Source organism: Gymnoscopelus microlampas (assembly GCF_963454915.1).
Source record: "Gymnoscopelus microlampas genome assembly, chromosome: 15".
Classification (NCBI taxonomy): Eukaryota; Metazoa; Chordata; class Actinopteri; order Myctophiformes; family Myctophidae; genus Gymnoscopelus; species Gymnoscopelus microlampas.
The window spans coordinates 22,353,993-22,367,864 of NC_139952.1; the positions used below are offsets into that span (position 1 = coordinate 22,353,993).

The 13,872-nt window shown below is 43.1% G+C and overlaps 1 protein-coding gene across 1 annotated transcript in view; it reads left to right on the forward strand.

The window, feature by feature from the left end:
- The window catches only part of adgrb2 (adhesion G protein-coupled receptor B2), a gene marked incomplete at its 5' end in the record, with an annotated part of 273,288 nt that overhangs the window by 124,417 nt on the left and 134,999 nt on the right, over positions 1-13,872 (forward strand). The window contains 3 exons of the mRNA XM_084080191.1: positions 978-1,086; positions 2,520-2,666; positions 13,699-13,786. Coding sequence (XP_083936317.1) covers positions 978-1,086; positions 2,520-2,666; positions 13,699-13,786 — 344 coding nt within the window. The remainder of the gene's footprint in view (positions 1-977; positions 1,087-2,519; positions 2,667-13,698; positions 13,787-13,872) is intronic.

The window sequence follows — 13,872 nt, forward strand, 5'->3', positions numbered from 1 at the left end:
CCGTAATGGCTGATTTTACACTTGGTTGCATGCTGAAAATAGCCGATCTACAAGCCCACAACGTGTCGCGGGCTTGTAGATCGGCTATTTTCAGAGCGCAACCAAGGGGCAAGGCTTGGATATTTACGATGAGGCCAACACGGAAGCTTATGAATGGCCAGAGTGGCGCTGTTTTACCCTGCGCCGACCTGAAGTGTCAGAAAGAATTTATTTTAGCGCAAGTGAATGGGTTTTTGACAAACTTTAGACTATAGATTTTCTTACCGTAATAAAAATTGTCATAAATTCTATATGCTTCCAGTCGCTAGTTTAAAGTCTCCTTTCAATCATCATGATATGCGTTTTGCTAAATTATGGTCCCATTTATTCTAAAATTGACGATAAAGTAGGCTATGCTCCAAGAGGGGCGGGATGATTTGATTGACAACCTACACAACCAATAGCATTCATTCCCCGCCCCCGCTCTTGATTGACAAGCTACCCAACCAATAGCATTTTTGGGGGTGTTTTCCGGTTCGCTGGTCACGTGTCTGATCTCAACCAATAGCGTTTGAGTGGCCAACTGTATATATTAACGATGGAGGAATGCATGTTCCTGAACTATCGGCTTCATTTTCGTTCTGTAGAAAGCAGGGGAGTGGCTTTGTCCATTCTTTTTTACAGTCTATGAGCGCAACACCGGAGCGCAACCGAGCATAAACTGACTTGTCTTTTCTACTGGATCTCTTCTCCCTCCCTAACATTTTATGTAGTTTTTATTTGTTGACAAAATTGTCAGTATGTTTAGTCTTAGTTTTAGTCGTCATAGTTTAGTTTTTATTTCGTTTTTATCTAGTTCTCATCAGTGAAAAAAAGGTAGTCGACGAATATTTTCCGTCATAGTTTTAGTCGACGAAATCAACACCGTCTCTCTCTCACTCACCCTTTCCTCCCTCCCTCTCTCTCTCCCTCCACCCTCGCCCCCGTCGTTCCCACAGGTCTCTCCCGGAGCAGCCTTGCTGATGAGGATACTGGAGGATTTTATCCACCTCATCGGAGAGGCTCAGAAGCCGTTCCAGAGTTTCCTGGTGGTTACAAACAACCTCAGTACGTGTCACTCACTCCTCTCCTCTCTCCCACGCACTGAAAAGGTGTCCCTACAGGCTATAGGACAGGCATGCAGCGTTAGAGCGGATAGAATGTCCCTGCACTGCCAGCAGCGTTTAATGACATGTTATTCTGGAGTTCTCCCCACTCAGACGCAGCAAAAGCCCGATGTATACTTTGTCGCACGACTGTGTCGCGCACCCAGTGGTGTAAAGTACATTTACTCAATTTTGAGGTATTTTTACTTCAGTACTTTTACTTCTACTCCAATATATCTCAGAGGCAAGTATTGTACTTTTACTCCACTACAATTATTTAAAAAACTTTAGTCACGAGTTTAAAACATACATTAACCAATTCAGCCCTATATACATTTCGGCCATTTGAAAATAGCCGATCTACAAGCTCACAATGCGTCGCGATGTGACGCATTGTGAGCTTGTAGATCGGCTATTTTCAAACGATTTGTATACAATGTATACAGTAGAAAACGTATGAAATGGGACATTCTGCATAATGAGTACTTTCTACTTGTGGTACTTTAAGTACATTTTGACACCAATACTTATGTACTTTTACTCAAGTACATTTTTAATCCAGAGTGGTAATTAGGCATTAGTATTACGGCCTGCCAAAGAGCTCCCGCTGGGGGCACGTTCTGCCACCTCAGACACTTGATAGAATCTGTCAGATGTAATTAAATCACTTAACAATTCATTAACGTGATGCTTGTCATTTTTGAAAGTTTTAACCCATTAAGAACTGGGACGCATCTGTGTCATTTTTAGATTTGAGCTAAAAAGCATTATTTTACACTTTGGCTATTCAAAAATAGCAGATCTACAAGCTCATAGCGCGGCACCGAGTGCCGCGCTACGAGCTTGCAGATCTGCTATTTTTGAAAAATCGTGAACATGTGTGCAAATCTTTAAATATGTGTATTAAAGCGAACATTTTCAAATCTTTGCCTGGAACAACAGTTTTTGAGATGGGGGGTCGGCGGCCAAATACATATAATTTTGGGGGTCCTTGACATGAAAAGGTTTCAGCACCGCCGATATAGAGACATACGTTTTCAGGAAACTGTTAGGATTTAGAAGACTTTTGTAGAATCGGCTTCAGGTCTTAACGGGTTAATCATGAGGAAGCTAATTTGGGGATAGGCTGTATTTTTTTGGACAGTCACTTTGAACCATCCTTGTTGATTTACTTCTTTTTTTTGGTAAAGGCTTGCACCCTCAAACATCTTGGCAGTACACCTCATCCCTGGCACTAACACATGGTGCACTTATCCGCCACGTCGGCCCCTCAATCAGATCAAACTGTTGTTTGTTTTTGTTTTCAACGCGCCATATCTTCGACTCAATGTTCTTTGCTCAGCCACTGTTTACGGTCGGTTCTTTAGCTGTCCCGCTATCTCTTTGTTTGTCTAGTGATAACCATCCAACGTGAGCCGGTGTCTGCGGTCTCCAGCGATATCAACTTCCCCATGAAGGGCCGCCGAGGGATGAAGGACTGGGCGAGGACAGCGGAGGACAAGCTCTGCATCCCTAAAGAGGTCTTCACCGCCCCCACGGAAGGTATGTCCACACAGCCTGCCTTATAGACTCCCAGGGGTGTTGTTTTGTATGTTCTTTCTTTGATAGATGCGATGTCTCTCTGGGGGACAATGATGTTTTCACACGCATTTGACTTTTAAGGTTTTCTATGTGTGTGTGTGTGTGTGTGTGTGTGTGTGTGTGTGTGTGTGTGTGTGTGTGTGTGTGTGTGTGTGTGTGTGTGTGTGTGTGTGTGTGTGTGTGTGTGTGTGTGTGTGTGTGTGTGTGTGTGTGTGTGTGTGTGTGTGTGTGTATAAGTGTTGCTAGTAGTGCTTTCTTTTACAATAGCTTTTACAGCATTGGCATGGCTCTGCAAGAGACTAGCTGTGTGTGTGTGTGTGTGTGTGTGTGTGTGTGTGTGTGTGTGCGTGCGCGTGTGCGTGCGCGTCAGTCAGTCAGTGCCGAACTTTGTATGGACTCTGCCAGTAGGCCACAGAAGGACACACTCATGTTTTATACTTGAAATATTGGCCCTAACTTTAATTTTAAAATGGAAGTCAATGAGAATGTGATCACACAAGACCTTTGCCAAATGTTCAATCATACATCATAGATATGCCATAGACACTGACATCATAGATGACTGATGTGACAGGCTGTTCACAGTCGGAGATCCACATGATTAGATTTTTTTCAATATGGACTTGATTGGAGTCCTGTCACATGTTTTCAGCCTCACACATATTTCCTTCGAGAGCACGTCGTCTCTATCACCTACAGTATAGCCACTCTAGAGCCATAGGCATTTCTTTTAAATGCCTTTTTCTCCCCCCTTAAAGTACCAAAAGTAAAAGTACTAAAATGTTTGAAAATAGCAGATCTACAAGCTCACAATCGGCTATTTTCAAATAGCCTATGTATAGAATAGGGCTAAAGTGGTTAATGTATGTTTCATAATATCATAATTTAGATCGGAAAAGTAACTAGTAACTAAAGTTGTCAAATAATTGTAGTGGAGTAAAAGTACAATATGTGCTTCTGAGATGTAGTGGAGTAGAAGTAAAAGTACTGAAAACTGGAAATACTCCGGTAAAGTAAAAAATACCTCAAAATTGTACTTAAGTACAGTACTTGAGTAAATGTACTTAGTTACTTTACACCACTGCTTTTCATCCCACCATACCAGCGGTAGCCATACACACACCTTGTCTCATCTCACACAGTCATCGCTCCGTCCCACTCAACATCCTCTTCATCCAAGGTCACCCCATGTATAGGAAGGCCTGTTTGTTTGTTGCTCTGAGAGAGCATATCCCTGACACAGTGTGCTAGACCAGACCAAAATGCTAGAGGGCTTCTCAAGTGGAGGCATTATTCTTCCATATGGGAAAAAAAATCTTTCAGACACGGAAGCGGTCTGAAATATGTTGCTTTGAGCGACTCTGGGAAGTTAACCGCTGCTAGACGTATACACTGCTTTATGTTTATGCTGCCTTGCCGTCAAGAGCAGTCAAGAATCAGATAAAGGGACTGTTTCAATCCAGGAGAAGAGGAACTAAAAGATGATTAGCTACATGGATCCTAACGTCCATCTGGGCATATCCTAATAGGCGTGAAAGTATCAGATCTACAAGATCACAACGCATCGTGTTGTGACACGTTTACAATTTTAAATCGGCTAATTTTGGCTAAAAAAAATCCCCAAACATTTGGTGTAGAGGGTGAAAAGGAGGGGAACAAGTATAGACCCTTGGCGGACCCCGGTCAACAATGTACATAGGGTTTAAATCATTGGTTCTCAAAGTGGGGTCCGGGGACCCCCAGGGGTCCTTGAGGGAGTTCCAGGGGGTCCCCCAGCTGATGGATGGATAGTTAGGAACCAAATGGACCCTTATGGGTCTGTAACTTGAGAGTGAACAAATGGAACCAAATGGACCCTATCGGGTCCATTTGGTTCCATTTGTACACTCTCAGAGTTACATTAACATTAATTTTACAATATAAATTGGGGTCCCAGGCACGAAAAAGTTTGGGAACCACTGGTTTAAGTTACTATAAAAACCTTGAAAGGAAAACACAAAGAGTAACAGCTACAAAGACAAACAGAGGTACGAAGAAGAGCAAAGAGAAAGTGGCTTACATGAGATAAGAGTATTACTGTGGCAGAGGCCACTGCCAAAGCAAAGGTTGGTGGCCGACAGGAAATTAAGCTGGCTGCCTTCCTGTCTCGCTCTCCATCCTCTGGTCCCAATTAATGTTCAAAAAGACTTCAGACGGGGAAGGTGGGGCTGTGTCTGACCCATGTCAAGACATAACATCCTGTCACCTCATATCGCCTTACCAAAAAGCATAGTTGAACCATAAGTTCCTTTCTTCTCAACTCATCGCCCTCCACAGGCGTAGGCGGGGAAGGAGGGAGTGCCGTGGCGGACGTAGGCCTACGAAAGGTGCAAAAAGGTCAGACTTAAAAGCCAGTTCATATAAATCATGCAGCTACTACTTAAAGAGCATAACATGAGCTCTCATAATCTTCAAATACTACAATTCACCTAGATGTCAGAGCTGAAATTAGCCTTTAAATATATTCAAAATAATGTATACATCAGTTTTTGGGACTGAGACTCACTCATACAATCGTGCTGTAACCTCACAAGACAGAGCCTTCTTCTTATGCCATGTCAAATCCAAATAAAAATAAAGTAACACGTTTTTAAAAGAAAGATTCCTCTACGGGTATGTGAAAAAAAGTACAGGAAGTGAAGATTTTGCATACGTGTTTTTAACTACATCTACATTGATTTAGTTGTGCATAGGAGATGTAGCATTATGCCAGTGCGATGACAGTTAACTGTCAAGGAGATTTATTGTGGACATATTGTATGTTTGGATGAGTGAAATTCAACATATTGTTTTTCTCCATTATATATCTCTCCGAGTTTTGTACGGACAATCATAATGGAACTGCAACAATAGTCTATCTCTTCCATTGTGACATCGGCCAGCCACTGAGATGCCTGCCTCTCTCCACACACAAGAGGGTGATTTTTTTCTCACCTTCAGTGATGAACCTACTGTATTCACATGAGTTCTGGGATAGGAGTCTGGCTGGAGACTCCTGAAGACAAAGCGTCTTTTGTTACATTTGATTACTATGCTTATTCTAAAACAATAGGGAGAGCAGCTGCTCATGTTTTAAAGCTTCAGGGTGATAAACGATGGATTGTTGTCCATCTATTGAGCTAAAATAAGCAATAGAATCCCTCCCAGCTTGTGCTAATGGTGATGAGTTGGTGTAAAATCACCTGTTGTGTCACCTGTTTGACATGATGGCACTCCCCTTTCGCGTCTGTTTTTCAACGTTCCCAGTAGTCCCGCCCAGTGGAATGTGGAAGTGCCGTTCTTTCTCCCAACTCATAATAGGTTGATGCGTCCAGTAAAACCTTTTAAACAAAGCAGAAGCGGACTTGAGCCCTGTGAGGCCCCCCGGAGCAAGGCAATTGTTAAGTTAAGGGCCGTGCTGAGTAGTGTGATGTCTGTTTCTTTTTATTGGCCCCACAACAGCTCCGACATGTGTTTTAATTAAAAAATATGAACAATTGCATGATTCAAATGGACCATTGGTGGAACAAATCCACCATTATTAATATGTTGGTTAACGTACTGTATTAATTCAAAACGTTGCATATCACATTTTCCAAAGGTCTAAATCTAAAACTTTGAAGCCTGATTTAACAGAACTTAGATTTTCAGGAAATCATACTTCAAAGCATCTAAGCAAGTGATCTCATTTTGTAGCACTGATCCTCTACTTTCATGTATTTCATTTGTATTTTTATTTTTTTAAGTGAAACTTTTCAGTGATACACCATTACTGCATTTGGCCACAATTATGTAAAACTTAAAATGAGTCAACTACCAGGGTCTTATTCAGAAATCTACCTGCTGGAAGTTAGATTTTAGAACTGTTACAATGCTGTCGGATGCTAAAGAGGAGGAGAGGCTGATTTAAAAGCAAGATGTTGACAAAAGTATATTATTTATGAGAAGAAGTTGTGACCTACACATCTGCACTCTGTGGAAATGGCTTTTATTATTTTTCCCCCTCTAGTTGCAGTAGTGGTGAGATTTGAATTGTTCTATGGCTTAAAGCCACACTGGCTACGGTACGTTAGCGGTCAGAGCTGGATGGCGTCTAAAGTTAGTCCTCATAATGGGGTGAAGAGAACAGCTAAAAGGAATACCGAAGCAGTGGACTGAATTGTCCAAAAATATCGAACAGCTGTTGGCAAAGTCAAGGAGACAGGTGGTTCAACAGTTCGCTTGCAAGTTCTTCACCACGTTGTTAGCTGTTAACCGGGGGGTTATCACGTTTTTGCTTGGATGTAAACGTCTTGCCAGCTCCTGCTTGCATGATTTTCTGTTTAAAAAAAACGGAAAAGTGCTTCCATCCCCTGGTTTTAAAATCACAACGCTTTGAACACAACGCTCCAGCTGTCTGCAGCCATCCGACCTTACCAGAAACTGTGCATGAATAGCTCAACAAGTCTATGAACTTTCATGCACCAGTTTCACAGTGTGACAGCCGTGAGCCCTTGTGTACTTGTCTGGAATGCACATCAAAATCTGTGATTGCGGACATTGACATTGGGTCACTCTGTGCTCGGAATAAGAAGGTCCACTTTTTTTGGGGGAAAAAAACCCATCCCTTCTAGTAGCCTGGTTGCACATCTGTTCTCATTCTTTTCCTCCCACATTGTCTTGTTTTGTAGCTGAATGCCTTCTCTTTCAGAGTTCTTGTATTGGGATGTGAATTCATTCGAAAATGCACTGTTAAGATGCCGTTATTGATGTAATAATGCTATTATGAGGGTACTTTTATTTCCCTTATTGTGACATTTTTAACTAAAGACAACAGCAAATGAGTCTGAGTTGGAAGCAACCGTTTTAAATCAAGCGATCGCTGGGGAATCATTCCTGAAACGGAGCCATGCAGAGTCAAAGTGGGACATGTTCCCAGTTATGCCATTGTTAATTATCTCTATTATTTCCCTAATGTACATGTGCATAGTGTTCATAGTTGTATCCAGACGGATTCGACTCTAATAGACCTATTATACACAATATCGAATTTGTCATGTTCGCACTGGTACAATGGCGGGTTTGTGACCAAAACCAAGCACCTAATTTGGCTTCTGTAGCAGTTTGCCTGCCACATGTCACCTCAGTTGCTTGCCTTGCTGGGGCTTTTCTGACACACACAGGTACATAGTACAAACACGTTTATTGAAGATTGGGCAAGATGGAAACATGCTGTCACGATAGAGGTCACTGAGATGGCTGATTTATCATGTGTGCATCGATTAGATCGATACGCAACAACCGTGCAGTGACCACCAACAGGACCTATCCCTACACCAAACAAAAGCTTATAGGAGAATCCCTCAATCCCCAAGCAAAACAGAAACAAAGCTAATCGTGTGGATTTCGGACCTAACGTGGCTAGCCTGTGACGTCAGTTCCGTAGGATGTCAGTCGTCTATATGACATACCTATGACATAATGACTCCAAATGTGGGTCAGATTAGCTAGAGCCCCATTGACTTCCATTATAAAACGAAACATTAAGTGAAAAATGTGAATGGCGATGAGTCAACCCCACCCAGTGGTGGAAAAAGCACTCACATTTTTTACTTGACTAAAAGTATCAATACTGCAATGTAGAAATAATCTGTTACAAGTAAAACTCCGGAATTCAAAATCTACTCGAGTAAAAGTATTGGTATAAAAATGTACTGAAAGTACCGAAAGTAGAAAGTACTCATGCGTTTTCAAATGTAGAAAATGTATAAAAATCTTTAGAAAATAGCAGATCTACAAGCTCACAATGCGTCGCATCGCAACGCATTGTGAGCTTGTAGATCTGCTATTTTCAAATGGCCGAAATGTATACAGGGCTGAAGTGGGTAATGTATGTTTTGTAATAATAATCTAAATCTTCAAATGAACTAGTAACTAAACTAACTAAAGTAAACTAACTAACCTAAAATTATTGGAAATTGGATGTACTCAAGCAAAGTACAAATACCTCAAATTTGTACTTACTGTAAGTACATGTACTTAGCTACTTTCCACCACTGACCCCACCCTCCACCTCTGTTTTGGAGACGGGTTTTGGAGCGTGTTGCTGGTGTGGGCCTGCTGCAGAAAGTGCTTGGATGGGGCTGGGAGAAGGCTCAGCTGCTGGGGGACGTGGTGGCGACTCCTTGGCCATGTCGCTAGTAGCCACAGGCGGTTGGTTGGTCGGGTGCGGGGCAGGCACCACTGTTGACTTCAGCCATTGCCTGGGGGAAAAAGCAGGGAGTCTGGGCATTGGGGCCTAGTGCTGTGACCCCCCTCCAAGGACGGACGCTGCTGGTCCCCAGACTCCTTGGGCTGGTATAGCTGGATATGGCATGACTGCTGGGACTGTGTAGTGTGTCCTCTGTTGCTGCTCTCTGCCATGGGTTATTTGCTGGGGTCCTCTGAGGACGCTGCTGCAGCACTCCCAGTGCTTTTTTTTTCTTCTGGGAAGCCCTTCTGTGTCCCTTCCAGCGTTGCCAGGTTCTGTGAGAGAAACAAGCAACCAAGGTCTAGGAAAACCAGCCTAAAAGAAGGGCCACGTGAGCACTTTAACATATACATCAGCTATTTGAAAATAGCAGATCTACAAGCTCACAAGCGACGCGTTGTGAGCTTGTAGATCGGCTATTTTCAAATAAAAATCTTGCGGGGGGAAATTATGATAAGCAGATCTGGCAACCCCGGTCCCTTCCCAGGTTGTCAGGTCCCCCGTTCAGGGTGCCAGGGTGGCAGTCTGCCTTGCCACACACTTCAGTGGCTTTGCCGGGGTTCCTCCCAGCAGACACTGAGACACGGGGAGATGGTAGAGAAACACTCGTGTGTGTGATGGTACTTTTACAAGCCAGAGCAGATGGAAACATGCTGCTATGCACACAGGAGGCTCTCTCCTGAGTGTGTGTGTGGGGACGGCTGGTTGATCCTGTTGTGCATCGATTAGTCACCACCACCAACGCCACAGCTCCAGTCACTGTAGTGTGTAAACGCTGGCCGGCCTAGCTAGTCAAAAGACACACTCGCGCGCACACACACACACACACACACACACACACACACACACACACACACACACACACACACACACACACACACACACACACACACACACACACACACACACACACACACACACCTGTGTGATCCTGTCGTCTCCTCCCATCGCCATTCACAAGCGGAGCGTCACTATATAAACCGAACCTCAAGTCACAGTGAGTTTGCAGTCAAATACTGAGTGTAAATTTTTTCCCTCAGAGTCAAATAACTCTCAGAGTTATATTAAACACATTTTGTACGGCCATTTGCTCACTGCAGCTGCGTTCAGCCAGTTCAACAGCCCCGCGCAAATGCAGTAAATTTAGTTTTAAGTGTGCTATGCCAGTTTAGCCACATGAACCCCAGCATCCCTATTCTGGGAATGTCATATAGAGGCGCAAACTTTCGCCCGCAGGCGTCACGCTGCAATGCGTTGCTTTTGGAGTGGCTTTTTTTCAGCTAAGAGATGTGGTGTCGAGGGAAAGAAAGAGGTGACCAAGTATAGACCCTGGGGGGACCCCAGTCATTGAAGTATATAGGATTCAAGTTGTTAAGATGCTGAGTAAGTAACTTCCCACACTCGCGGCCAAGTGAGGGTCACTCCGTGTAGAAGAAGACACTTAATAGTTCCACTAACACACCCTGTTCTTATTGGCAGTCTGGAGGTTATGGCCTTCAAGTTGATTGCCATCTCCTTGTTTGGCTCATTTAACATGTAATGAAAGCCTGTATGAGAAGGACAGCTTAGACGTGAGCGTACACGCACACACACACACACGCATACGCGCGCGCACACACACACACACACACACACACACACACACACACACACACACACACACACACACACACACACACACACACACACACACGCAGAGACGATTGATGGCCTCATGATGTGCTTCACTGAGCAGAGGCAGCGATTGTTTCTCTATTCTCTCGGTGACAAACTCTTCCTCTCTGTCTCCCTTATGCCTAATTTATGCTCTGTCGCGCGTTGGTCGAGTCCAGTGTCAAAAATAGCCGTTGTGTAAGAGGATAAATTAGGCAATACTCACACATTCACATACACACAGGAGATACATTCACTGGCAATGTTACCTTTGCTTAACTTGTAAAACATTTGAGCTTTCATCTGTTGAATATCTCTTTTGACATTCACCTTTAACCCATTGAGACCTGAAGCCGGTTCTACATGTCTCCTAAATCCCAACAGTTTTCTGAAAAACGTATGTTTCTATATCAGTGGTGCTCAATCTTTTCAAGGACAAGGACCCCCAAAATGATATGTATTTGGCCGTGGACCCCCATCAAAATATTTTGTTCCAGGGACCCCCCAGAAGCAAAGATTTGAGTTCAAAAATGTTCGCTTTAAAAATATATATATTCAAAGATTTGCACACATTTTCACGATTTTTCAAAAATAGCAGATCTACAAGCTCGTAGCGTGGCACTCGGTGCCGCGCTATGAGCTTGTATATCTGCTATTTTTTAATAGCCCAAAGTGTAAAATAATGCTTTTTTAGCTCAAATCTAAAAATAACACAGTTCCAGGTCTTAATTGGTTAATATGGAAAACGGGATACAGCTACAATAGAAATACCAATGCAATACTATGACTTTGCAGTCTGCGCATAATCGTTTCTGAAACTCTTGTAAACTGTTGTAGGTCATCGATAAGCTCAACGGGAAAAGAATGAAGCAGGGAAACAATGGCTGCATTGCGTATTGTGGAATGCGGCTGTTAATTTCAAATTAAAGTGCTAATGTATGGTTCCCTACTTCCTCAGACCCCGCCTCTTTCTGACAAATGACGGATTTAAAGCTCATGGCTGTTGACTGGTGATTTTCCATTTAGCTGGCTTACATCTGACCACCAATCATGTCGATGTTTTAACAAGTGTGGGGTGACCAAAACTCTGTTCGTGGAAAATTAAAGTTTTGTGATTGAGTGGTTTTGCGGTATTAATCAGGCCCACATAATGACTTTTTGGTGGGTTGGTGGTGGTGCGCGGGAGAGAGTGGGCCCTCCAGTCCTCTAACTGATTTACCATTCGCCCACAATACAGTGGCTTTCTCATTTGCATGCCTCTACAGATGGCGTTCAATTAGGATCCATCACACTCTGTGTTACTGCCGTTTGAAGTGTTTTTCCATTTCTTTCTTTGTGACTCCTTACAGTCTCACTTTTCTTTATTTTTGTTGTTGTTGTTTCTTTCTTTTTCTTTCCTTTCCTTTCCTTTTCTTTTATTTCATTTACTTTTCTCTTCTTCTCTTCTTTTCTCTCTTATTTTCTCACTATTAGATCCTAGTCATTGCATGGGTGCAGTGAGATTTGTGGATGAGTCACCCACTCTCCCCACACCCCCTCCCCGCCGCCTCGCTTTTCTGCTCCTTTTCTCAATCTAAAAAAGGGTAAAGGGAACGGCACTGAGAGCCGTCTCCCTGCATGAACTCTCTCTCTCTCTCTCTCTCTCTCTCTCTCTCTCTCTCTCTCTCTCTCTCTCTCTCTCTCTCTCTCTCTCTCTCTCTCTCTCTCTCTCTCTCTCTCTCTCTCTCCACCCACCCCTCCGTCCCCTCTCTCTCTCTCCCAGACGGAGTGACATTTTACAGGGGCATCACCTCTCACTGGGAAGCCCTGCTCTTTTAGTGGGTGTGAGAAAGAGGGAGCGACAGGAGTGAAAAATGAGGGAGTCACAGAGGAGGGCTGTCGATGAACGGGGTGAAAAAGTCAAAAAGTGAGAGAGACAACGAAACGGAGGATGAGAGAGATGAGATGCTGCTCAGGCCTGGATGGAGGGGGGTGGTGGGCAGTTGAAAAGTAAATAACATGGAGAGAGAAGGAGGGATGGGGGGGTCTTGAGATTGCAGGCATTTCAGGTCAAATACAAATAAACAAATAAATGAGAAGCGCCTGCAGTGTCAATGATACCATCCAGTTTCATTTTGTTAGTCGATGTCGGTAATATCTTGGTTTCAAAAGTGGGACATGGTTTTCAGCGGTATCAGGCTGTGCAGCTAATTCAAGATGATATCAGGTCAGTCACACCAGTGCCGTTGTGTGTCCCATGGGGACACGGATGAAATCAACTTTATCTGAAACTACTAAAGGTGTCTGAAGGGAGAAAGACGTGGTGGTTTGTTATGTGACCTGGGAGAGGTTAGAAATTAGACCCATGTCGTGTTTTATTGTCCGTTATATGATGACATGATGAGACATATATTATTTTGTAAAACATCCATAACTTTCAAGAGTTGCGTTTTGGTCGTTTAGTGTTTTTTTTTGGCAACGTTGATTTCTAGGGCTTGGAAGAGGAGATAAAGAGTCTATTGTGGTCATTAATGTTTTGTTCACCATTGCGACTGTGAATTTGGTTTCTTATAAGCCTGAGCAGAAATAAATACAAATCAATCAATCATGTGTGAAACAGGACTTGCATCCAACTCACTTGGCGGTATATTATAATCACTTTGACCTTAATAATCTTACAGTCAAGCACAACAATTGGACTTTTCATTGATGGCAAATAGGTTGATTGTTTTGCTTCAGCTTGTGATTGATTAATTTCATATACTGTATCCTATCAAGCCAGGTTGAACATTGAAGCGTTTCAATTTCAGCAACACTGCTTTCATCTATGATACCATTTAGATGCCTCAACAGTTTCATTTATTTTTAAAATGTTTATTGTATTTGTTTAAAAGTCAAGTTGTGGATTTTGCCTTTCAAATCCACTCTCGCTACTTTGACACGTCTTTTCACTGCAAGACATTGATTTAATCCCATAGACTCTCAAGCCGCCCTTATTATCTGATGGAACTTTTGTAAACTAACAACTTGTGGAATTCGTCAAGTTTTCAGCTCTTGGGTGTGTCCAGGTTGGGCTGTTAGATCTGATGGACTGGTGTATCTTCTGTGTTTCAGAAACAGAAGCCGAGTCCGAAGCTACAATTTACTATGTCATCGGAGCCATTCTATACAGGACACTGGGAGTCATCTTGCCTGCACCAGTGTGAGTACTTACTACTTCCCTCATGACAATGCATGTACTCTTCCTCCCTAAAAGGGAGACAATATCCTCTGTTATTTTGTCTCCCT